At 43.3% G+C, this 27273-nt stretch overlaps 1 protein-coding gene across 3 annotated transcripts; it reads right to left on the bottom strand.

Annotated features, from left to right (window-relative positions):
* Positions 1 to 14: 14 nt before the first annotated feature.
* Positions 15 to 22835, bottom strand: traf3ip2b (TRAF3 interacting protein 2b). 3 transcript variants are annotated; one of them, XM_048234824.1, is made up of 10 exons: positions 22722 to 22835; positions 21644 to 21723; positions 20225 to 20904; positions 18034 to 18082; positions 16481 to 16545; positions 15731 to 15828; positions 11393 to 11461; positions 10918 to 11034; positions 10631 to 10705; positions 15 to 1884 (listed from the first exon to the last, which is right to left on the bottom strand). In XM_048234824.1, exons 2-10 carry the CDS (start codon positions 21664 to 21666, stop codon positions 1738 to 1740), a joined length of 1323 nt encoding a protein of 440 aa, XP_048090781.1. In that variant the 5' UTR covers positions 21667 to 21723; positions 22722 to 22835; the 3' UTR covers positions 15 to 1737. The 3 variants fall into 3 exon arrangements, with proteins under 3 accessions (XP_048090781.1, XP_048090783.1, XP_048090784.1); XM_048234826.1 differs by lacking the exon at positions 21644 to 21723; XM_048234827.1 differs by lacking the exons at positions 21644 to 21723; positions 22722 to 22835 and adding an exon at positions 21242 to 21288.
* Positions 22836 to 27273: the final 4438 nt, after the last annotated feature.

Here is a 27273-nt window from a genome sequence, read left to right on the forward strand (position 1 = left end):
AATAAGTGCTTTAATCAAGGTGAGGAAAACGGAACACAATTATTAATTTGTTATTATATTAATCAAAAAGGGTCAGCCAAATATTCAAAACAAAAAAAACATTCTAAACTAATATTGTAAGTACATTCATTTAAGCAACACAATGTTGTTCTTTAACCTAAAAATAACTGCTTCAAACTAATTTTGATGCAGTGATACACCGACTTGCAATACCGAGACTGAAGTCTCTGACATTGACAATGTGCAACTGGAATGCCTAGTATTACAAAAATGTAACATTGTCGCGGGTAAGAGCATGATTCTTTTTGTTGACAAATGGGGTACCACTTTATTGGATACCCAGTACACAAATTGACAACATGATTGCATTATGAATTCCACTGTAGTGTACAACAGTGGCCTAGGCTCAGACTACAGGGATGAGCTATAAGAACAAAATATGTGTATTGTATTTCCCCTGCAAACCGCATCTTTCAGATACATTTAAAGTAATACAAAAAAATATTTAAACCTATTAACCATTGTGTAGCTGGGTAAAGTCATTTGAAGTCAAAAGTCCAGAAGTTGGACACAATGTTGTTATTCATGATGGAAACACAACATGATTCACACCCCAAAAAAGGCAACAACATAATGGATTTAAAAACAAAATTAAAAAAATATCCAACCAAGGAAATAAACCTGAAATACTGTAGATAAAAGACAGTACAGAACATGATTGAGATGCCAAACGGAAAATAAAACCACCCTCGCAATGGAGAAGAATGTACTTCAGGCAGAGAGCTCAGTTTGGCAGTTGTAAGGGACCTCCTGCAAAGCACTAAATTGCTCATGGGTCTTGAAACTAGCAAAGGCACCGTCGCCACTTTTCATAAACAGGGTTGCATTTCATAAACTGACCGCACAAAAAAACCTAGATGTTTATGTGATATTTTATCAAAGCAATGTGCCGATGTGACACCTTAAATCAAATAGTAATCATGTGTGTGATGTAGCCGACTGCGTGGGTGTGAGACGTGCCCTCTGCCCTCCAGTAAACCGGAGGAAACCATGCTAACAAGAATCAGAAAAATGCTGTCCCTAAACTAAGTGAAAATGTCATTCAATGTCACTTTCTTATGTAACAGAACCTCAAACCTGTATTGCAATTAATGTAGTCCCGCTGTTATTTGTCACATTTTTTGTATTCTATTGATATGTAACACTTTTTAAAGTATGGTATGTTTCCCTTTTCAGCACCTCTTAGTCCACTCCTGAGAGCTATGTTGTGTGATGGTTCTTAGTCTAAATACATCTGACCTGAGTGACTTATCAATGAGCTTATCCTCTGGCTCAAATCTGGTGTGGATTTGGCTGAGACCTGGTTGAGAACCGGTTTGGATCCAGCTGAGTTATGGCTGAGATCCGGCCAAGAGATCAGGGCTAGGAAAGGAACTTAACCGAGCTGAGCTTTGTTGGGTGTCATCACTGTGCCACACACAGACAAGAACTACCTGTCTGTCACTCCCATAATGGGTAACCGACCCAACTTCAAAAACATCTTTCAAAGAAAACCATCTTCACAGTCTGCACCAAACAAAGTCATGCCAAAATCAACATTCCATACAGTACACTCACACACGTATACACACACACACACACACACACACACACACACACACACACACACACACACACACAGGGCGGACCTGTCTTAAAAGGCAGTTGTGCCACTACTCCGTTTCCAGGGCAGCAGGTTTAAATGGGGATTGAGACGATGGTGGGCAGCTCTCCGATGGGCGGAGGGTTGTACTTCTCCACCCTCATCAGTCGCCGCAGGATATCGTCCCGATCCTTGGGCCAGTTGTACACATGTGTGTTCTGAAGCCACGTGGGAACATGGCTCTGAAGAGAGAGAGAGAGAGAGAGAGAGAGAGAGAGAGAGAGAAATGAGACCGGGAGAGAGACAGAGAGAGAGAGAGAAATGAGACAGAGAGAGAGAGAGAAAATGAGACAGAGAGAGAGAGAGAGAGAAATGAGACAGAGAGAGAGAGAGAGAGAATGAGACAGAGAGAGAGAGAGAGAGAGAGAGAGAAATGAGACAGAGAGAGAGATGAGAGAGAGAGAAATGAGACAGAGAGAGAGAGAGAGAGAGAAATGAGACCGGAGAGAGAGAGAGAGAAATGAGACCGGGAGAGAGAGAGAGAGAGAGAGAGAGAGAGAGAGAGAAATGAGAGAGAGAGAGAGAGAGAGAGAAATGAGACAGAGAGAGACTTTGACTTTAAGGTTCCTTTATTGACAGTCAAAAAAGGAAACCAGGTAACATTAAAAACAACCCATAATAAAACCTCCCTCCACCCCACCCCCCCACCATCCCCAAACTCACATCCACAAAATATTCAAAAAAAAATTACCACAAAAAAAAACAAAACAAAGACAGAAAAACAAAAAGAAAACAATCAACCAGACAGACAGACCAACCTAGCTGTCAGACACCCATTATCTGACCCATCAAAACTTGAACAGTAATTCCCTCCTTCATCCAGTGCACAAATACAACCCTCAACCCCCCATGTTCCATTAAAAGTCTCATGGTCACCAATTAGCTGATAGTACTTGTACTCAATCCTCAGCCTTGTGGCCAAGGATAGTTTTAACAAGGGCACCGGCTCTGTTAAGCCTGTCCCCTCCACCCTGTTTCTCCGGGACAGCCACACAGCCATCTTAGCCTGTCCGAAAAGAAAATTCAGAAGAACCACATGAGCCTTCCTAGCCACAGAGTATTTGGGACCAAAAATAAACAAACCCCACGAAAAAAACTCCCCCAATCTCCCACACCACTCCTTCACTAAATCAAACAACCCCCTCAGCCTAGAGCATTCTACAAACAAATGTGGCAAAGTTTCATTCTCCCCACAGAAAACGCACCCTTCCCCTACCCCTGGCTCTAAGTGTGCTCTGTGTCTGTTCGTAGCTATTGCACCATGTACAACTCTCCACTGGAGATCACCCGTTCTTTTTTGAATGGGACACTTGTACATAGACCGCCAACTGCCTTTCGGAGAAGAACCCGGCCCCAAAAAACCCCCCACCTCGACTCCCTCACACCAGAGAAGCCCTGAAGATTCCTGACTTTCACACAGATGTGATAGAGTGCCTTCTTGCTTGCATTCTCAAAAAACTCCAGCTGTGGTGTCGCGAAGCTGAGAAGCACACCTTGGCCCTCACACCACTGTCCGACTGCGGGTCTCACCCGCAGCTCCGGGAACCAGTCCAGCTCACCTATGAACTCCATCGGGGACAGGAGACAATGTTTTGCATCCTCAGGGATAATCCTGTGAATGTCCGTCATCACCCTTGAAACAAGCCGGACTGAAAAAGTCCCCGTAAGTCCTGCCACCTCCTCTGCAGAGCGCCAGGAGTCCGCCAGCACTAAATCCCTGAGCTTCATGATGCCAGCCCGAAGAAAACCAGCCCTCAAAGTGGGGGACTGCAATGCCACCACTGGTAGAGCTGCATTGTGGAAAAGTGGTTCCTCTCCCACCCACATACTGGGTACAATGACCCTTCCCTGAGTGCTTAACATTTTCCAAGCCCGTAGGACTGACTGGTAGAAAGGGGTCAACCCTGAAAGACCTCCTGAGTCCAGGTCCATCAAAAACAATTGCCTGTCCATCCCCAAGCCACCGGCTTGCCTCAACAAAGCACAAGCAATCTGTGCCCAGCTGACCTCCGGGACGTACAGCAGTCTCTGGGCCGCCTGCAGCCGGAAAGCGTCCACTCGGCTTCCTATGTCCATGAGGCCTTGGCCCCCCTCCTGCAGCGGGAGGTATAACACAGCCGCTCTGAGCCAGTGCTGCCCCGACCAAAAGAAGTCCACCATCATACGCTGGATCTCCACCACCAACTCCTTGGGTGGATCCAGAACAGACATCCGGTGCCACAGTGCCGAGGCAATGAGGTTATTCAGGACCAGAACTCTCCCCCTATATGACAGCTGAGGTAGCAACCATTTCCATCTAGACAACCGAGCACACATTTTATTAACTAACCCCTCCCAATTTTTCTGTTGAAAAGTAATGTCCCCTAAAAACACACCCAGGAATTTTAATCCCTTTCGATCCCATTTTAAATTACAGGGGAGCTTTGGAGCATCACACTCTCTCCCACACCACAAGGCTTCACTCTTAGTCCAATTTACCTTAGCAGAAGATGCCCTCTCAAACACTGCCAATGCCTGACGAACAGAGCTCACATCGTCATTATTGCAAATCATAATAGTCACATCATCTGCATATGCTGAGAGCTTTACAGGCTCTTCCAACATCCCAACCCTAAAACCCCCCAACCTTTGTCTAAGTAGACATAGCAAAGGCTCAATTGATATAGAGTATAACAACCCTGAGAGAGGGCAACCCTGTCTAATACCCCTCCCAACCTGAATGGGTGTGCTCAGACCCCCACCAACCATAACCATACATACAGCTTTAGCATACAGGAGTCTCACCCAGGATATAAAACATTCCCCAAACCCAAAAGCCTTTATAGCGTGCTAAAAAGAAAACGATGGTCAACGCGATAAAACGCTTTTTCTTGGTCTAGTGACAGCATCCCAAGGTTTTGATTATGACCTTTAGCTAGGTCTAAAAGGTCACGGATTAAGAACAAGTTATCTTGTATTGTTCGACCCTGAATACAGTAGGACTGATCCTTATCAATTATAGTGTCCATGTGTTCCCCAAGTCTATTTGCCATCACTTTTGATAGAATCTTATAGTCCGTACATAGTAAAGCCACAGGTCTCCAATTGGCGAGCAAACATAAGTCCCCCTTCTTTGATAAAAGTGTCAGGGCCGCCCGTCGACAGCTTTCGGAGAGGGATCCATCCCTGATCCACTCCTGCAGCACTTCAAAGAAGTCGTTCCCAATCATCCCCCAAAAAGCCTTGTAAAAGTCTGCAGGAAGACCGTCCATGCCTGGGGCTCGACCTATAGACAGCTGTTGTACAGCAGCAGTCACTTCCTGAAAAGTTATAACAGAGTCCAATATCCGTCTCTGATCCGCACTGATTTGCAGGAGATTCTGTAGAATATCATCCCCACTCCGTACATCCACCTCCTTCGCAGAATACAAATCAGTGTAAAAACGACCAGCTAACTTGCGCATCTCTGACGGATCAGAAGTGCTGCCACCCTCAGGAGTTTTGAGACTGAGCATCTGTTTATTCTGCCCAGTCTTCCTCTCCAACCCAAAAAAGAAAGATGTAGGCCCATCAATATCCCTCAAAGTGAGAAATCTGCTTCTGACTAAAGCCCCTTTAACCCTTTCTTGTAAAAAAGAACCCAGCTCCTGCCGTTTAGACTTTATAGCCTCATTTAAAGAAGACTCATTATTCCCTGCAAATTGTTGTTCCAAAAGTAAAATCTCCCCCTCCAAACCTTTTAAAGAATTTAACAGCTGCAAAAAGAGGCATACTGCTGACAAAAACCTGTTTCCAAACCATTGTAAATTCCTATATAAATGTTCCAAAAATGTTAAAACGGAAAATTTGTCCTAACAGCTGAGATGTCCAGTTGATGATCAGAAAAAGAGGTTGGATAGATATGAACCCCAAATACTCTATTCCATACTGACTAGAAAACTCTGTCAAGCCTAGCTAAATTCTGTCCCTCCAGGCCTTATCCAAGTATATTGCCTTATACCTGCATTCTTCTCCCTCCAGCCAACAACAGGGTTCATCAAGACGACAACTCTCTCTAAGACACTTGCAGATGGCGGATGAGGCTCTTCACCGTTCCTATCATGCATAAAATCAATAATTCCAGTCACCACCTAAAACTAAAATATCATCATTCCCAAGGCCTGCAGCCCCTGATAAACATTCTGAAAAAACTTAACTCTGTCACAGCCCCTGTTTGGAGCATACACATTAACAAAAACAAAAACAGACTCCCCAATCTCAGCCTTCACTGCTAAACAGCGCCCCCTTTCTATCTCCCACGTTGCTAAAACATTGACTGTCAACGCAGGAGAAAAAAGAACGGCAACCCCGGCGCTAAAATTTGAACCATGACTAAGAAAGTGCTTCCCCTCCCACCATAAACCCCACTCTGATTCATTATTCACATCTGTATGAGTTTCTTGTAAGAAACACACACCAATTTGTTTAACTTTCAACAAATCTGCAATCAAAACCCGTTTCCCTCTATCTCTTGCTCCGTTGGTATTTAAAGATCCCACTCTTAGCAAAATCCCATGAACAGGAAGAGGAAAAAAGACAGAAGAGGCCAAGATAAGCGAGTGAAACCACCCATGTGAATCATTTACCCTTACTTTTCTTAAACTAGCCTTCTTGTTTTCCTTATCGCGGTTAAAAGCGTTGCTTAAAGGCGATAACGCTTTGCTTTGTGACAACACATCATATCCGACCGTCACGGCGCTTTGATCACTGACCTCACGAACTTATCCAAGTCAGGGAAATACCTCCCTACCGGTACCCGTCTACCTTTAGTCTCGTCCAAATAAGCATTAATCTGATCAACAGTATACACATCCTCACTATCCTCAAACTCAAACTGACTGAGATCAGACACCTCTGAAAACCGATCTTCATTATCCATTTCATCCCCTGACGGACCCTCCGAGCTCGGCGGGTCATACACAGAGCCATCCGCATCCTGCTCTTGATCTACCACAGTCACCGCCTCAGCACCACCTGCTACCCCTGCCTTCCTTTTCAAACCACGTTCAGAACCAGGCTCATTTTCTGTTTCACCTACCTCCTCATGCTCAGTCGCTCCATGAGACGCGGAAACACCATACGAAGTGGACGCACCTTCACTCGGTTCATCAGGCTCACCAGATGTCGGTGCCAGCGGTGCTTCCTCCTGCCCAACCTCACCCTCTTCCGCTGGGCCTGAAACCATGTTGCCCTCCGTAGGCACAATAGTATGCGGTTGGTCACCGCCCGGTCGCTTGTGTGGACAAGCGAAACGTTTATGGCCTATATCCCCACATTCAAAACACTTCAAACTCTCCGTAGTAGCAAAAAGCATGTAGGTACTCCCCATATACGGTACACGAAACGACACATCTAAACATTTACCAGGCTCATTCAAAAACATAAACACTTGTCTCCTAAAAGACATAACATGTTTAAGGGCCAGGTTCTTACAACCTAAAGGAATCATTGTCAATGTGCTAGCAAACGTCCCAAAACGGGATAGCTCCCGCTTAATGGTGTCATTGGCGATAAACGGTGGAACGTTCGAAATGGTAACTTTTGTCGCTGGCGCGGACAATGGCGTTACCGGCAAAAAGGTATCTCTAACCCACAACCCAGACTCAATCACGGCACAAGCCAGATCCTGCGTTTTTAGGAAAACTACCACGGCTTTATTCATCCTAGAAGCAGAGCCTATATTCCCCGCACCTACTTTATCAGCGATTGCAACTAACACCTCCTCTATCGCAACTACCGCTTCAGGAACACACCTAATTCCATTACGAATTGAGAGAGATGGCGTGTTCTCTGGCTGGGAACACGCCATCTTCCAACAAAGCCAAAACAACCGCAACAAGGAACTGTTTGCACGAGGCCAAACAACAACAAGAAGGCAAATTGTTAAACCGGCATAGGTTTTGAGGGGGGGAAAAGAAGGGGAAAAAAGAAAGAAAAAACAGACAGACAGCAACCTGTGTCCCAAACACGCTCTCACCCAAGACGCACTCACACCTGAACTCCCAGCATGCCCGTGAGAGAGAGGAAAGAGACCGGGAGAGAGAGAGAGAGAGAGAAATGAGACCGGGAGAGAGAGAGAGAGAGAGAGAGAAATGAGACAGAGAGAGAGAGAGAGAGAGAAATGAGACAGACAGAGAGAGAGAGAGAGAGAAATGAGACAGAGAGAGAGAGAGAGAGAGAGAAATGAGACAGAGAGAGAGAGAGGCAGAGATGGGGGGAGAGGGAGAAATGAGAGAGAGAGAGAGAGAGAGAAATGAGACAGAGAGAGAGAGAGAGAGAGAGAGAGAGAAAGAGACAGAGAAAGAGAGAGAAATGAGACAGAGAGAGAGAGAGAGAGAGAGAGAAAGGAGAAAGACAGAGAGAGAGAGAGAAACGAGACCGAGAGAGAGAGAGAAAGAAACAGAGACAGAGAGAGGCAGAGATGGGGAGAGGGAGAAACGAGAGAGAGAGAAAAAATGGAGACAGAGAGAGAAATGAGACAGAGAGAGAGAGAGAGAGAGAGAGAGAAAGAGACAGAGAGAGAGAAAAGAGAGAGAGAGAGAAATGAGAGAGAGAGAGAGAGAGAGAGAGAGAGAGAGAGAGAGAGAGAGAGAGAGAGAGAAATGAGACAGAGAGAGAGAGAGAGAAATGAGACAGAGAGAGAGAGAGGCAGAGATGGGGGGAGAGGGAGAAATGAGAGAGAGAGAGAAATGAGACAGAGAGAGAGAGAGAGAGATGAGACAGAGAGAGAGAGAAATGAGACAGAGAGAGAGAGAGGCAGAGACGGGGGGAGAGGGAGAAATGAGAGAGAGAGAGAAATTAGTGTGCTGTTTATTTGCAGACATGCCAATAGAGAAACTACCGGTATGCAGTTTTGCCAATTTCTTTGCTGTTTTCTCGCAGGTTTCTCTGCAGGGCTCCCCCTACAGCCTCAGAGTGTATGATTTACGACACTCCTCAGTCAGTCAGTCTGTCGTTTCCTCTTCCCTGTTCCTCCGACAACGGTTTACTCGCTTTCTGCTTCTTTTCGCTGGCTCTGTCATGACGAATGTCTGAGAAACTCCATCGCTACCTTGTTCTAGCCTGGCGTATATGTGTGTAAATGCAGTAAAGCATTTTGTTACACTCGTTGCTTCCTGACACTGAGGCCGTCGGCCCTAACCTGGTAATAGCCAGATGAATTTCGCTCCGCCTAGCTCCACTAATCCATCTGGAACCGATCCATTGAAGTGTTGCTTCAGATGGCTGGGTCTAATCAAAAAATGCTTGCATATGATTGAATAAGCCACTTGTCCGTCATCTATTGACGTGCTACTTCAACCACAGACAGAGAGAGAGAGAGGCCTATAGGTGGCACTGTTTCTTCACAGAAATTGACCAAAGTTTGTGCTTTACAAACAGACAGAATAGGCTATGACAAAATGGCTAGTGCAAGGAAACCAGAATTGTTTGTGTGGACTGATGGTGAACTGTCAACTGTAGTCAACTGTAAAACTAATAAACTTTATTTTACGGTTTGTGAAGGTTGCAGTCCCGTCTTTATTTGGCTAACGCAGGTAGGCCTACTAATCACCTTTACTTTCTTTGGTTGTAGGATAGTCCGTGATTCACATTAGTTTTGGCTATCACCGCAATTAGGCTACTAAACGCAAGGCTTACCCAAGTTCTAGGCTTTTCTGTCGCCACATTTATAATATTGCTATAAAACCTTCAAGTAGTAACAGTCAATACGCTTGCCTGCATCAAATCAAATCGCGCGATTTGCATTCAGTGTGCTACCATCGGCTTAACGTGAGTTCTAAGCGCCTTTTGTATGCTTATATCTGATTTCACTCGACTGTGAATGCATGTATATATGTTGTAAGACATGTCAAATAAATGAATGACACTGGCACTACGCACAAATTAATGTAGCCTAATCTTACACGCACTTTCCTAATAACTGAAGTTCTCTCGCGTCACTGACAGTAGCTAGAATGCATTAAAAACCACCGGGAAAAAACCGTGTTCAGTCCACCAAGTCATAAGCTATCGGCGCTGCGCAGCACCAGTTGTGATATTTATCTTACGGAGTGTAATCGTAGGTAATGTCATGTATGAAAACTAGTATTGTTAGGCAATACTATAAGTGCAAGTCCAGGGCAGCTGAGGTGTGGCGATGACATCATCGATACGCAAGCAGGATGTGCGGTTTCTCTGTCTAAACAAATTCAAACGGGCTACGGTTTCAGATTTCTCCACTCTGGGACCAGGTTTCAGAAAAGTGCGGTTTCGGGCAGTGCGTTTACAGGATTCGTTTGGATGCTCGGCCAAGACGAAGCAAAACCTCTGCGTTTAACCTAAAAAGCGTCTCCGTGTGGACGGGCCCTGAGAGAGGTAGAGATGTTTTCTTGTGTGCCAAATGACGATGTTATGGATCACTATTACATTGAGTAATGGAGTTGATATGAGAGAGAGAGAGAGAGAGTGCCAGCGCCAGAGGTGCTGAGAAGCCAGAACCCACTGTTGTCTTTCAACAAGCTGTCATTAACAGTAAGCTGCATCTGTGCATGGTTACGAAAGAAAGAGTTTAAGGAGAATTTCAGGCAAAACAGGAGGTTTGTCAACAGTCACTGAGATCGGGGGGAGAGAAAGAGCAATGACAGGGCTGAAAATAGACATAATGATGGATTTATTATCCATCATTATCCCCACACACACACACACACACACACACACACACACACACACACACACACACACACACACAAACACTTGTGCACACACATGGTAACACACACACACCTTGTGCACATACACACACACACAAACACACATATACACTTTCACTCTCCTGTGCTTGCACACACACACACACACACACACACACACACACACACACACAATTTTAACTTTCAAAGAAGGTGAGAGAAAAACAGCAATTTGATTTACCTTTTTGGCCCCGGGGAACAGAACAGGGATGAACCTGAAGTTCTTGCAGCCATTTTGGATGAACTCATTCTGGAGCTGCCATGGGAAGACACAGAACAAATCTTGCAGCCAAATCACATAAAAAAAATTAAAAAAACACTTTTCGTTTTCGTCCAAACACGCTGTCACAACACATCCTAGCAAAGCATGCCAGACTTACAAAGAACATAAAAAACTCCAGCAAAACTACTTTCAATTAGTTGCAGTCTAGTTTGACAGCCAACGTTTGCTCCCCCGATGAGCCGTACCTGTTTGTGGATGTAAACGGTGTTTAATGTCCGTTCGTCTCTCTCCACGAACATGCTGTCTCCGGACACAACCTCGAAGTACTTAGGGCTTATGGCGATGATGATCAGGTAATCTTTCTATGAGGGACATGAGACAAAACAAACACACACATACACACACACACTGGACTTTAGAGATGTGAGTTTACAGATCTCGGTGCACAGGGCTGTGCGGGCCAGGGGTCAAACAAGGTCATGAAACGTCCCCCCAGGCAAAACAACATCAACTGAAGAAAATGGGCCACCTCAAGCTCAAAGGTCAACGGCACCTCTGACCTCTTGGATGAACCTCTGTGTGTAGTTGCTAATGAATTGGTGTGTGTGTGTGTCTCACCTCTTGGATGTACGTACATCTGTGCAGTTGACCATGCTGATGAATAAATGATAATAAGACTGCGCTCGCGTTTGTGTGTGTGAACGTGTGTGTGTGTCTCACCTCTTGGATGTACCTCTCTGTGCAGTCGATCTTGCTGATGCTGTTCAGCTGCTGCTCAAAGACGTCGATCTGTGGAGGAGATTGACCAATTAAAAAACAAAAGGGAGCCCAGATCTCATACACATCCCTGGTCTATATGAATAAAGATCTCACATAGATCTATAGTACTGTATGTAGATCTCTGTGTGTGAATATGGATCAGATCACCCACAGATTCTTGCTCTGTGTGTGAACGTGTGAATAGAGGGCTCTTATACACAGTAGCGGCTCCTGGGTTGACAAATAGGCTGGGCAGAGTCTGTTGATCAAGTTTAGAAAAAAAAATTGGCATAGTTTCAGGTCACCGGTAGCTGGACGCACAAGGGCGGTCCACAGAGATTTTGTTCATTTTTATGACTTTCTTTCTATGGCTAGGCTATGAGCGAAATCTGGGGAATGGAATTCCATAATGTTACCACTTGCGGTCAAAATACCGTTTTGTTCATGCATTATTAACCTATAGCCTACTTAATGTTATTTTATTCATAAGAAGTGAAGTTTAAAATGTTGAGATTCCAGACAAATAAAAGCTACAATGTAGGTACCGGTAATCAGCTCATTAGCTCAGATCAGTGGAGAACTACTCAGATCAGTGGAGAACCGAGAATTCGTTGCGAAATCAAAATTCCACTAGAGCTCCAAGTGTAGGCTTCACGCCGCCTTACACCACTCAGCTCTCATAGTCAAGTTTAAGTTGTTTATTGTCATGTAGGCCTAGCCTACTCATAAAAGAAACTAGATGTACCGCAGAGCGGTACAAAATATGACCGCCGCCCAGTCCAGCACATTTTTTCCACAAAAAGAAATCACGCTGAACGGCCTATATGATTCTAACTGTCTCACTAAATTGCATTATCCACACTCAATTCTCACTGGTATCTGCTAGACAACAAGTACCAAAACATGATTAGTTCATAGATTTCACATGTAAAATTCATTTTATACAACCCCACCTACATCTTGCCTGTTCATAATTCTGAGAAATTCTTGATTGTTTGTGTTGTGTTATGTGTGTGTGTGTGTGTGTGTGTGTGCGTGCTTGTGTGTGCGCCTGCGTATGTGCCTGTGCATGCAAGCATACATATGTCTACTGTGTGAGTATGTGTCATACGTATGATTACTGTGAATGTATGTATGTGTGTGTGTGTGTGTGTGTGTGTATCTGTTTGTGCACATGAAATGGGTTAACATGACCCCTGGAGGCAAACATACTGAAAAAAAATGGTCATCCTAGGCCCTACAGTTCTCAAGATATTCACAGAGAACTGTGTCTGCCCCCTCCTTTCGGGGTCCAGTCCAGCGGGGGGCTACAGATCAAAACAAAAATGACGGTTCCATGCTATCCATGTGGGGGTACATGCCCACCAAGTTTTGTGTACCCCGGTCTTTCAGTGTCCTGGGAATCCTTGTTGGTGTACGTCACTAAATGTACACATAAACACACTTTTAATTTCGTGAAGTTTTGACCTTCTCAGCCAGAGATATTGTGATGAAAACACCAAATTTTTTGCTTTTTAATTTTTAACTAGGTGGCTATACATGAAATAAGTGGTAATGGGATGGGTTGACATGCCCCCCCAAGACCAACATACATAAAAAAAAAGGTGGACCTCCTAGGCCCCACGGTTCTCGAGATATTCACAGAAAACTGTCTCCGCCACCTACAGGCCAGTTGGTGTATAGTAACATAAATTAATTTATTGTGTGGCCCCCCATGAACAGAATTCCACAAAACTTGGCGTGCATACAGAGGGTGTCATAATGATCCTACACTTCCAATTTTGTGCAGTTTTGACTATGTTAGGTCACAGATACCTTCAATTACAACACCTCATTTTTACTTTTTTGTGTTTAACTAGGTGGCGCTATACATGAAATGAGTGGTTATGGAATGGGTTGACATGGCCCCTTGAGATCAACATACAAAAAAAAAATAGTCCTCCTAAACCCTACGGTTTTCGAGATATTCACAGAAAACTGTGTCTGCCCTACCCTCCTTTCGGGGGTCCAGTCCAGCGAGGGGGCTACAGATCAACAAAAAAAAACGATGGTTCCATGCTATCCATGTGGGGTTACATGCCCACCAAGTTTCGTGTACCCCGGTCTTTCAGTGTCCCGGGAATCATTGACGGAAATTTGGGCATGCGAAAAATAAAAAAAATACAAAATAAATTCTGACTAAACCTATATGACCGCCGCTTCGCTGCGCGATATTAATTATAAGTAACTAAATAAACAGCCTTTTCCATCACCAGGTTCAATTGATGTGCATAGCAATTAGGGTAGGCTACACTTTCTTACGCACTCCAACAGATGCTCCTCTCATGACACTAGCCCCATCAAATGTCTGTGCAAACAGCCTTACTTTATCTGTGTCACTCTCAGGTGAACAAACTTCATTACGATTTCGCTTACAGTGTAGCCCTCATCGAAGTTGTGCTGCAATATTAGCTTTCCCCAGCATGGCTAATTTGCACAACTCAGATGCTAGCCTCATGTTTTTTGCCTTCTCTGAAAATTTTTTCATGTCACACACCTACACTAGCCTACTCCAAACATCCCCTTGTCCCCCAGAAGATCGGAAAAGCAGGCATGGAAAACAGAACATTTTATTGCGTTCAGGACAACCAGAGCTTCTTATCAGACATATGGCCTACCACGAACGTGAAAATGTCAGATTAAATGACCGACTCTTGTCCTTTGTTTGTTGGTATACGATGTTAATGTCGGGCTGATCAGGTCCTAGGTCTTTGATAGCTAAGTTAACTACAAACTCAAGTCTTTCGAATACGTTCTTTAAGAGAAACTATTGCACACACGCTGTTCACTCGCCATTTTTCAACTTTCTGCCTGACCTCACAAACTTTGTGCGGACTAATACAGTAGGCATAGGCTACTACCTACAGTAGGCAGTAAGTTCTGACGTCGTATAGGGTGGGCAGTGGCATGATCTGCCCACCCGACCTTCTACTAACCGCGCTCTAGCTGCAGTTCCATTATCTGTCGACAGATTTACATAGACAAACAGCAGGCGCTGTTCAATTTCTTCAGGGCACCAGAAATGAAATGTAATGTTACAGTAGGCCTACAACGGATATGATCAACGAGATCTTTGCGATCTTTGCGAAATTTCTTTGCAAATCATACACAAATGTAACATGATTAAGTACTTTGCCACTGATTACAATAATAAACAAACAACATTTTATTTAAAAAAAATATTTTGTGGATCTACTTTTCTAGTGGAATCTTTAGTAGGGCTCTGCCCCTCCTGCCCAAGTGAACGAGCCGCGTCTGCTTATACAGTAGATGCCTCTTCTGCGTTGAGAAGAACCAATGGACATCTGATCACATATCTGCTCAAGTAATGGATCTTAGCTGTTTTTGGTGTAGTGGACTGAGTCCAAAGATGACTCAGCTACTGATGGAATTGACTAGTTGCATGAAAGGCTCTCGGTGAGCTCGTTTATTTCCTGTGGAGCCAGGTGTGTTTGGTGTGAGGGCAGCCGTGGCCTACTGGTTAGCGCTTGTAACCGGAGGGTTGCCGGTTCGAACCCCGACCAGGCTGAAGTGCCCTTGAGCAAGGCACCTAACCCCTCACTGCTCCCCGAGCACCGCTGTTGTTGCAGGCAGCTCACTGCGCCAGGATTAGTGTGTGCTTCACCTCACTGTGTGCTGAGTGTGTTTCACTAATTCCCGGATTGGGATAAATGCAGAGACCAAATTTCTCTCACGGGATCAAAAGAGTATATATACTTATACTTATACTTGAACCTGCCGCTATTTGGAATGTAATTAGTGTCTACACGTGTAGATTCAAACGCACCTGGCTCCACAGGAAACAAACAAGGTAAAATTGTTTGTATATAAGTATAAGTATATATACTTTTTTGATCCCGTGAGGGAAATTTGGTTTGTGCAACTGGTCAATTACAAATTCAACTAAAGATCTGGATCTGGATTAAGATGTGTAGTCTTCTATGCTGAAAAGCTGCTGATATTTGAGCTAGCCTTGAACAGTTAATTGCTCTTAAAGCAATGTGTTGATTGTCTGTAACTGTGCTTGGCTAAGTCTAAGATACTTTGTATTTAAATTTTCCATTTCCAGAGCCAGGACTGTACAAAAACAAGTTGTTTTGAAGGCAGACACAAGAGTGGAGCCATTCACTGAATTTGACAAGAGGTTTTGAATTCTAACTGAATTAGTCCCTCACCTTTTCATTTGCTACAATTTTAGCACAATCGCTACTAATAACTATTTACAAGGTAGGCCTGTAACCTAAATAATCCTAAACGTACATGTGTGTCAAAGCCGTTGTGTCTCAGCAGGGCAACAAACTTGATGATCTCTTTGACATGGTCTTCACTGTCGGACTCGTATGTGACAAACACCTTCCCTTTGGAGGACAGAAAGTTAAAAAGGAATTAAATAATTAACATTATATATACACTAAACACAATAAACTCTAAACATCACACTTCAATAATATGTTTTAGGAAGTATGCCAGTATATAAACAAATATATTGTCACTATATGCCATCGTAAAACTACAGCTCGGCTTCCACTAGAGGCTGTGCAGGAGAAAGGGGAGTCGTTCAGCAGTCGGAGGGATTCTGTGTGTGTGTTTGTGTGTGAATGTGAGGCATGAAATTGTAAAGCATTTTGAGTGTTCAGAGGAGTAGAAAAACGCTATATAAATGCAGTCTATTTAGCATTTCCGCTGTTTTATGAGCTCTTCAGCTGGGTCCCATTTCAGTTGAATGAGCTATGGTATATGAATGAGCTATGGTATTTGAATGAATCTGGGTCCTATGTCAGTGTTATGAGGTACAGTACTTGAATTAATCTGGTTTGAAGGACCCGACCCCATGTTTGTGTGCATGTGTGAGTGACTGTGTGTGTACGAGCATGTTTGTGTTTTTGTGACTGTGTCTGTATGCGTGAGTGACAGTGTGCGTGTGTGTGTGTGTGTGTGTGTGTGTGTGTGTGTGTGTGACTGTGTGTGTATGCCTGAGTGACAGTGTGCGTGTGTGTCGGAGTCACTCACTCTGCTCCATGGATAACTGGGTTCCTCTGGGACTGGTATGCTGGGGTTGAGGAACTACATACTCACTGCAAGAAGACAACATGCAGGACACCCATAAGTTAGGAATGAGAGGGAACAAGCCTGAGTGTGTGAGAGTGTGCGAGAGTGTGTGTGTGTGTGTGAGAGTGTGGGAGAACAAGGGAGAGTGTGTGAGAGTGAGTGAGAGTGAGGGAGCGTGTGTGAGAGTGTGTAAGAGAGTGAGGGAGAGTGTGTGAGAGTGAGCGAGAGTGTGTGAGAGTGAGTGTGTGGTAAAGTGTGTGTGAGTGAGTGAGAGAGGGAGCGAGAGTGTGTGAGAGAGGGAGAAAGAGTGTGGGAGTGAGCGAGTGTGTGTGGGCCAGCGTGAGTGTGTGTGAGAGGGAGTGAGGGAGAGTGTGTGAGCAAGCAACAGTGTGTGAGTGAGAGAGGGATTGAGAGTGTGTGAGCAAGGGAGAGTGTGTGAGCGAGGGAGAGTGTGTGAGTTAGTGAGAGTGTGTGAGCGAAGGAGCGAGCATGAGTGTGTGAACGAGCAAGTGAGAGTGTGTGAGTGAGGGGGAGTGGAGGGTGGAGGGTAGAGTAGAGCGAGGGTGGTAACTCTGTCAAAAGAGTTCCATTTTTCGCACGTCAGCAGGAAAAGGGCAATTTTCTCTGTACTGTCAGATTCAGTTGGTTACCTGGCTGATTGATATTCTTTGTCAAAGTGTGAATATCAATGTTTTTGTCACACTATGAAGACTGACATTTGAGTCACGCTATGAACAAAAGGAATGTATTTTGATGTTCCTGAAAGGCTACGATGAGGCAGAGCAGGTTCAACTGTTGCCCTTGTTAACATTTTAAACACGGGACAGTATAGTATTTTTCTCAGAAGTACTGTACACGAAATTCAATAAGCCTTCATTTGATCTGACACAGGCCAAAATAGGTTACAAAAAACACCATTAATACAATGACATTAGGCTACACACCAGACAGTATAAAACATTAAATTACATATTTAGACATGTATGTAGTACTGGAAAGCTCATTTTAAGAGAGCTATAATGAAACCTACATATTTATGTTTTGGCAAGCTAATTTTTAGCATGATCTTCATATTCATTGTGATGCTATATGGGCCTCATGAAAGATTAATGTTGTCATGTCATTATGTTGTTCGTAACACACCGTGAAATAGTTTTCACTTACAACTTTGCTGATAGCATTTCAAATAAATGCCAGTTTGTGCATTAGCATGGTTATTGTGTAAAGTATACTGTTGATGTTGTTTCATAGCCTTTTGCTTGTGTGTAGTTAGGCCTACTTGCTAGATTTTGGCAGGAGCATAATAACATTATATACGTTTGGGTAAAGCACATTTTAAGTGAGCTATTACATTATGCAAGTATGTGAGGCACATTGTGATTATGTAGGCATGCAATTACAAGCATTTGTCCAGGCTTGCAATGTGATAACCACCATCGCATCACATTACATATCCTATGCAACTGACCCAGCACTGGACATGAGTGGTATGATATGTGGTGGACTGGACCCACCTTTGCAATGAACTAGTTCGGACATGCCCAGGGTGATGCTGCTCAGGACCTGAGGCAGAAAAACATGAGAAGATTGTCAGGTTATGCTGGACTGCTGGAGAGGAGAGCTCAGCGGAGCACTATAATGTTACTTCCGCCATGGGGGGGAGGAATGCGTTTAGAAAAGTAAAAGTATAAGTATATAAGTATAAGTATATATACTTTTTTGATCCCGTGAGGGAAATTTGGTCTCTGCATTTAACCCAATCGGTGAATTAGTGAAACACACAGTGAGGTGAAGCACACACTAATCCCGGCGCAGTGAGCTGCCTGCTTCAACGGCGGCGCTCGGGGAGCAGTGAGGGGTTAGGTGCCTTGCTCAAGGGCACTTCAGCCGCGTCCCACTGGTCGGGGCTCGAACCGGCAATCCTCCGGTTACAAGTCCAGAGTGCTAACCAGTGGGCCACGGTTGCCCAACCAGTGGGCCACGGCTGCCCGAATGATGCTTCAAAAGCATCATTGTGTGTGTCCCTGCATTAGAGAGAAAGTGTCTGTGCATGTCAAATACCTTTTTACTCTCTCTCCCCCATGGGCAAAACCTGACTTGCCAACCTGGCGTGCAACTGGCAGGCTCTGAGACACACACTATGCATGCAGTCCTGCACGGCAATAAATTACCAGGACGATAGCTGCGGCAGAGGCGTATTTCACTCATCCATGAATGTGCTTTGGCAGAGTTCCAATTACACCACGACAATCGACTGTAATTCACAATGTCAATGTGTGTATTAAATGTAGCGAACACCACAAGTCTAGTAATTAAGGTAGGCTGCATCAAGACACACTCAGGTAAACATGAATGTTAATAGACAATGAGCTCATACATTAGGCTGCGTTAAATACACCATTTTAACACAGGTACGGAATTGCAATTTACGTTACATAAGAATATATTGAATAGTGCAATCCCCCCCAGACTGTTGTTTCTATTTCTGTTGGGGGAGGTCCTAATCAGGAAGGTCAGACCCCAACAGAAATACAATTTGAACTATGTGCTGTGGGGCGTTGGACTGACTGACTTGACAGAGTGAAAGGGTGTGTGGTAGGTAATACGCAATGGGGAGACAGGCCTGAGGTGACCAAAGTCATCTGAAAGGTTTAGAACTAACACAAACCATGTATATAACAAACAACGCGTGGCAGGCGGCTAGGCCCAAGGTGGAAAAGGGCACCTCAAGGTGTCCTGGCCATTAAGGCAACTTGCTAGCCTAGAAATCTAGACGCAGCGGCAGCAAATTACATTTGCTTCCAGGGCTAGTCTAGCAACTCTCCATTGGCTTGTGAGCTCGAAAAATTAAACTTCTATCAGGCCAATCAAATTGTGTATAGAGTCGTTAGGCGGGCTTAACATAATGATTGATGGCAGAGTTGCAACGATTGGCTTGAATTCCCTGCTACTTGAAAACAAAGAAGATGGATGTTGCTTTTGGCTAACAGTGTGACATGAGTTAAACTGGTTTTAAGTTGGCAAAAGTTTGAACTAGCCAACTAGCTCCGCTGGTGGGAAAACACATGGGACTCAGCGCTGTCCTATTGCGTGCAGAGGGAATTTGAAAGACAACCGATTATCCCTCCCCTCGGACTGTGCACTGCGAACGGTGAGTGCCCCTACATAATGTGGGTCTGGCTTGTCAGGCTAGCAGCTTGCGTCTGGGGTGCCAAAACTACCTTTTTAAGGTTTAAAAAATGCATGGTAGATAGGTCAGGGCAGAAAGACCCTGGGGGTTTAAAAGTGCATATGGTTGCAAAACCCCTATTGGCCAATGCCCACTGGCGACAGCATTTACGTCTATGGATTTGACAATCAAGAGATAGAACAATTTTTCCAGTGGGCTTTACTACTTTAAAACTAATGGAGTTCTAAACTTTGGCAAAACTTGATGCACGTCCCACACTGCCAGTGGGCGTTTGGCAAACGTGGATTTATCCCAAACTGCCTCTGTGTGATATGGACCTCATACGTGCAGGCATGCAGAGAATGCACAGTACTACATAAGCAAAGACTAATAAACATAATGGTCATTCATTACTCTTTTTGTGTATCGCCCTCATTCAAACCGAACCTTGATGTGCAAACAGGGGGCACGAACCAAAGGAGGATGCCTTTTAATGTTACAGCCTTAGGTGATATACCGGAGGTGAACACACTCACCTGAGGGCTTATAGGCCATGTGGTAGGCAGGCTGGGGGCTGAGCTGATGGAGAGGGCCGGGACCCCTGTGGTGGTGGCCTGGGGGTGTATACTGTGTACAGCAGGCAGGGGCCATGGGCACACAGCCATAGGGGAGAGGGTGGGGGTGGGGGTGTGCGGCAGCCAGAGGTGGGTTGGAAAGCAGGGAGCTCGGCTGCTCCAGGCTGGCCAGGCTGGGGCTGTTTCTGCCTGGGAGAGAATGGGACCGGGCCTGCAGGTGGCTGCCATCATCGGGGTAGCTGCTGTACTCATCTGAGGGCAGGGAGGAAGGCATGCTGTGCGGGTGCTGGTACCCCCCCTCTTCGCGCCCGCTGGCGTAGCTGGGGTACGCCCACGCCCACTGGTAATGGTCTGCGGCACTAGTTCCAGCCACCGCCTGACTAGGGAAGGGCGTCTGTGGAAACCTGGCTTGCGCGGCACGGGGTGGCACCGGTGGCGGGGGTTTGTATCCCGTCGCGGGGACGCAGTAGGCGCCGGGCGTCCACTCGTCCTCAATCTCGCTCGGCTTGGCTTCGGACTTGAGCACGCAGTCAGGCTCCACGAGCGATCTGGGCAGGAAGTCGTCGCTCATGGTCTCATCGTTCTCCTCGGGGAAGTTGAGAGACACTGTCTGATGAGTGAAGTTGATCTGCGACACAAATCTGAGCACAGGCAAGACAAAACCACACAGGCCTTGTTAACATCCCGGAAGACCACTGAAGATCTCAACACAGATCAGTTCCATTTAACAGGAAACGTGTCTTAGCATCGTTGCAAGCACACTATGACACAAACCTTAGGCTACCTTACAAAGAAGTTGAACTGAAATTGTGTTGTTTGTGAAGTTGTTTAAAAAAAATCTAAATACTATTTTTTCCTAGTGATTTAACTAAAACTTCAAACAACTGTTTTAAAGCCTGTTTAAGCAAGAAGAGTGTCTCGTCTTTCTCAGCCCAGAAATTAGCATAGTCAAACATTTGGAATGCTAGGTATGCTTACCAGAGGCTACACCACTAAAACTTCTAGACAGGACTTCACCTGCCATGCAGAATAAAAGTGCATTCTACACACACGCACACACACAAACAGATTGGTCAAATAATTGATTGGTCAAAAACAGGTCAAAACAGTTGGTACTAAAAGGGTATGTTAGTAAATAAAAGCATAAACGATAAAAGATCAAAAACAACTGACGAACACAGCCTATGGAAATAGCGTGCAAAAGAAGCGATGCGTTTTTGTCACGCGCTATGCGCAAAACAAGACCTATGTTGAAAACCAAACAGGCTGACAAATTAGGACTACATAGCAAAAGCAAAAGGCAGACTTCATTATTCTTTCAATAGAAACACACACAGCGAGAGAGAGAGAGAGACATATTCTGAAAGACGCAGTGCCTACATTCTGCTGCGGTTGGGAAGCATCCTCCTATGCGTCTGATTCAAAGACTGACCGCACGTGCACACACGATGGTCCTGTCACTGCAAAAATGTGGGAATCAGTTTAGTTTTGTTGCTTTGAGTTTATTTAGCCAGCACAGCACAGCTTTAGTCGGAGATCTGATAAGGTGTCAGTTAAATCCCCGTCACTGTTTGCGGTTAAGAGCACCTCACAACTGCTGAGCTAGAGGCGAAAAGTAGGTCTTCGCACCCAGGATGCTACTTCTTGGACACTTGTAGAGACTGTTTTTCTTGTGAAACTAGGGCATGTGCGCTGAATGGGTTTTACAGCGTTTCATATGACCTTTTTGTGTTGCCTCGGCATGACAGACTTGCATTGAGTTGCACCGAGGCTGCTTTACTGATAACTATGGCATAGGCCTTGATTAATAATAGACTCTGACGAAGACGTGGGTGCACGTCGAAACGTTAGTCCCTTGTATGTTGGCACCTTAAAACATACAAATCTAGGGATTTAACATATGTGTTGCTCCGGTGAACTACGTCTCTCAAGCCTAGATTTATCTTTAAAATATAACTTGCTTCACCCTTAACACAAAAATGGATGTTAACAACGAAGAGTGTGATGTAAGACAAGAGTTACAGAGTTTTATTATTGGCAACATGTAGATTGGTATAGAAAGTTATAGTTTAATAGATTGGTATAGAAAGGTATAGTTTTATCGATAGATCAGGCGGTTTCACTGCGAACCCCCATCAGAAATAAAAGTAGCCTACGACTGATTGATAGTTTTACTCGTAAAACATAGCATAGGCATTTATTCTGTAGTGTACCATAGAAAGTTCTCACAAAACAGAACTCACATACACATACACACACACACCATTCATTAAGAGCGACTAGACTAGGGTATTCAGCGTTATGAGTTGCCAAAACGAAAATACTGTCAATTGGTGTAACGTTTTTACTTCTGTAGCCTACCAAAAAAAGTAATCGTTGTACAAAAATAACAAGAATGAAACGTCTGCTTCTAGCCTAGGCTAACAGTTTGCTGTTAAGTCTGGAGAAGAGCACTTACGCAAGAGAGTCTGTCGAAGCGCGTATATACTTCACTGTATACAATTGCGCGTTAATTTTCTCCTCCTTCAAAAAATGTCGTTGGAAAATCCCAGTGACTGATGGGAAAAAGTAGATGAAGAACAAATTGTGAAGGAGGAAGTAGCATTTTCGATCGCCAAAGTTACGATACCTGCGTGAGTTTCACCTCCTGCCTGGGAGGCTTCGACGATATACGGAAAAATTTGTTCAAGCCAAGCTAAAGCCACTACTACACTTCACAAAGAGAAGGCAGGTCCCAGTTCGTGTCCCAGTCCCATTAGTCCCGTCGTCCCGTAGATAAGTCCCATTAATTTCACATTTCAATCAATAGTTTCATTCAAATCACGTTTCCAATGCATTGTAGCCGAGAAAAAGTGTTGCTTATTTGCAAAAGTATCGTTGTGTCCAGTATAGCCTACACTGAAACTAGGCTATTTTGTAAAACATAATTTGTCGCGAGAAGAGGCAGCGGCGCGTGCGGGTCGGGAAAGTGAGGTTGGAAGAATTAATAAAGTTGTGCTGTCTGTAATCAGAAGTGTAGAGGTGTACGCACATCTATATAAAATTTACAGGTGCTGGATATTGGGAATACTACGTAGAACACAAGAAGAGATATCCGCACACTGTGTCTAAAGCTCCCAATTTAATGGATGATAAGACCTGAGTGGTCGAAACGTTGTGTATCATCATCCACCATTAAATTGGGAGCTTTAGACACAGTGTGCGGATATCTCTTCTTGTGTTCTGTCTGTAATCAGCACATTTCTTCTACAATAGCAACATGAATGTATTTCTTAATTCAGTCAGTCAGCTTTTGCATAAATAAATATAAACAATTGGTTATTAACTAACTGGTATATAATCTTGACAGAGCAGCTAATTGGATAGCCTAATTCTCCAGCAGGTTGGGTGTGATGGAGAAGGTAAGAGCAAATCAGATTGTTTGAAGAAGAGACAGTTTTCACTGTTGATCCTTTGGGATTTGGCCACATGAAAGTGATCACTCTAAGCTGAAAGCAGTGAACACTACACTTGCATGACACAGAAACTTCCTGGGCAATTCCATGCAAAGGTAATCCTTACCATGGAAAAAGAGTTGTGCACACACAAATAGAACTGTTGTTAAAATGTTCATTTAGGTCTATATTTTATTGTTTGTAACTATACTTGAATTTGATGGAGAACACTCTTTTTACATCAGCAATATGGTGTACAACCATACAGAAACAACATTTTTCACATGGCAATATTATACATATTTTAAAAGGGGATAAATGGACTCAAGGTTCCAACAAATTGTTATCATTGGACAAATTCCAGATTGAAAAGGGAATGGTAGAGCAATGTGTATGCTCAGCTTGCCTAGACACAGCTCCATGGCCATGTCACATCCATAACGTTTTATAGGAAAAGTTTATGCTACACATACAGTGTTGATGCGACAATGTCCAAACTGTCTGTGCAAAACTGATTTATATCAATGTAAAGTATGATGAACAAATTGTGCCCCTTTCTTACTTTTAAAACTTTTAATGGTGTGTTATATTTTTATATTTTAAATTATTTGTCCTAATTCTTCATGTGGATCTTGTGGGCACTCTCTCTCTCTCTCTGTGTGTGTGTGTGTGTGTGTGTGTCTGTGTCTGTGTGTAGATCGATGAGATTAGGCAGCATATGGAGAAGAGTCACAAACAAGCCTGCGTCAATTTGGAGAAGGCCACTGAAACCACCACTCAAGCATTACAGGTAAACACTCTCACATGCTGTGAATTTTATGACCACATATAATTTCCCCCCAATCTAGTGCACACACCACTGAGTCTATTTCTGTACTTGTATTATAAAACTTTCAATACACCAGTAACACTTACTGTTAATGGTTATATACCCATGGGTTATACCCATAGTCAGTTATACCACATGCATGGGGGATCCTAAAACAGTTCTAAATGCTCTGTGGTAATCATTACTGCTATGCTGCCATATAGTGGACTTTTTCAGTTTGCAGTTTCTATACACAGGTTACTACGATTCAGGTCTAAATGAAGAGTTTGGTTCCAAAACGCTATATGTCCATTTTAAAAACATAACACATTAAAAACTAATGTTATTTAATTGTGTATTTCGGGTAATATCAATAAAATTGCAGTTGTATTGTTTTGATTGAGTAAAGATAAATCAAACAACAATACCCAACTACGATTTTGCAAAGTATCCTCAGAGGTTAATACACAGGGAGGGCTATAAATAGGAATTATTTTTTTTTCTTCATTCTTATTTCTGATTAAAGGAGAAATACAATTAATTGTCACATCTCCGTTTCACGAGGTCACAAAGTACTGTTGGTACGAAACCCCCCCAAAACAATTGGTTTTACCCAGCTCAAGTTGTTACAGCCAGCAGCTAACACAGCCAAGCAGCTAGCTACACTCTGGGGGCATGTACATGAGCTCCCATGTACATGCCCACAGAGTGTAGCACTGTAGCTGACTGGCTGTGTTAGCTGTTGCCTGTTTTTTTTCCGTACCGACATTACGAGAAAAAGAACAGTACAGAAACGGAGATCTATGTGAAAACTCGCCGGATTTCTCCTTTAAAGCACTGATCTGGTACTGATTCATTGGACTATTTGGCACTGTGGTTAATACATGAGTGCTATCAGTGTTGGGTCAGATTACTTTGAAATGTAATCCAATGCCGTAATAGTGAATACAGACTACACGCCAGTTTCTGTGATCAGTAACGTGTAATCCATTGGATTACAAAAATAATGTAACATAATCTGAGTATTTTTAGATTACTTAAAAATAAAAGACTCAAGAATTAAATACATTAAATAAAAAAAGACATTGTCTGGGTTAAAGATGGCCTATTCGATAGGCCTAAGTAAAATACTGGCATTGTATCTTCTCCATTCCATGTCCATTCATTCCAAATTGGGTCTATCTTAATTTTTTAACTATTAACTGCACTGTATATTAACTGCATGATGTAAAGCTATGTTATGTATTTAAAGACATAATCAAAATGTAATCAAGTTTTTAATATAGTTTTTATTTAAATACATAATATAGTTTTTATTTAAAGACATAATCAAAATGTAATCAAGTTTGTAATATAGTTTTTATTTTTGTAATCTGATTACGTAATCCAGATTACTTGTAATCAGTTACTACCCAACCCAGGGTGCGATCAATACAAACGTTTTGTCTTTTTTGATTTGCAAAAATCATCCTCGCGATTTTTACACAATGCAGCTAGTACATGGGAAATTACTGTATGTAATGACACTGTATTTGAATGACGTTTTCACTTCGGTACGTCTTGCGTGTGTTTGAAGTAGGAAGGAATCAGGAGCTCTGCATGCTAATTCGCCACCTGGAGGACTGTAAGATGGAGACTGGGCGTATTTGATGAGCTACAGAAACTACAAGAGGACAAAGACAACTCACTAACACAAGCCAACCAGGTGTGTGTGTGTGTGTGTTGTGTGTGTATATGTGTGTGTGTGTGTGTGTGTGTGTGTGTGTGTGTGTGTGTGTGTGTGTGTGAGAGAGAGTGAGAGATGAAATGCAATACTTTCATGTCATTTGTGTGTGTGTGTGTGTGTGTGTGTGTGTGTGTGTGTGTGTGTGTAGAATGTGGCTCTTTTGAAGAATGAGCTGAAGGACCTGCATCAAAAGCTCAAGACCCAACAGAGTAAGCATAGATATTTATCCATAATATATATTATGATAATACACACACACACACACACACACACACACACACACACACATGAAGGCCTTATCCCTGTTTGTTCTAAAAAATTTGCACAGATATTTTGTTCAAGTCGTTTCAGGTTCAACTGGTATGAAGGTCTCTGTGGCAGAGCTCAAACCTGTGGTTGGCTTAATGACTTTTCAGTTTCTTTTCATGCCAAAATTCAATTCCTTTTCATGCCACAATTATTTTTCAAACAGTTGTCTCAACACCTCATTCAGCAAATATTAATCAGCAGTTAAATGTTGAATATTTAGTTTTGGTCGGTTATGCTCATATCCAATTAAAGAGTGTGTAAGCGTATGGAAGTGTTTGTATCATGTCTCTCTGAGACTGACAGCGGTGGACGAATTCCTTTACTTAAGTGAAAGTATAAGTATAAGTATAGATACACTGTCAAATATTACTCCAATACAAGTGGAAGTTGCTAAGTCGGATTTTTACGTAAGTTGAAGTACAGAAGTACTTGATTTTAAAAATACTTAAGTATTCAGAAGTACACGTATTTGTCCTTTTTAATGTATTGTAATGTAATGTTTACTTGGTCATTACAGTAAAAAGGTATACATCATTTGGTCACTCTACGACTTACATCCAACAAAAACATTTGACCTATTTTCATAACCTTGCAACTGTTCAAATGGATGCAATAATACAATGTAAATCATTATTCATTCTCTGTTCACAAATCTAAAAACATTTTAACTGGCAAATACAATACAAAACCAGATAACTCAATTTTTAGTAGATTATTTATTGTTTAATGATGT

The sequence above is a fragment of the Alosa alosa genome, chromosome 23 (assembly GCF_017589495.1).
Source record: "Alosa alosa isolate M-15738 ecotype Scorff River chromosome 23, AALO_Geno_1.1, whole genome shotgun sequence".
Lineage (NCBI taxonomy): Eukaryota > Metazoa > Chordata > Actinopteri > Clupeiformes > Clupeidae > Alosa > Alosa alosa.

Excerpts from the sequence above, each read along its gene's own strand:
- traf3ip2b (XM_048234824.1), bottom strand. The coding sequence starts at position 21,666 with ATGCTTCCCAACCGCAGCAGAAT. Across the intron at positions 20,905-21,643 it reads CTTCCCAACCGCAGCAGAAT|ATTTGTGTCGCAGATCAACT; the intron begins GTAGGCACTGCG and ends GCCTGTGCTCAG. Across the intron at positions 10,706-10,917 it reads CCGTTTACATCCACAAACAG|CTCCAGAATGAGTTCATCCA; the intron begins GTACGGCTCATC and ends TTCCCATGGCAG.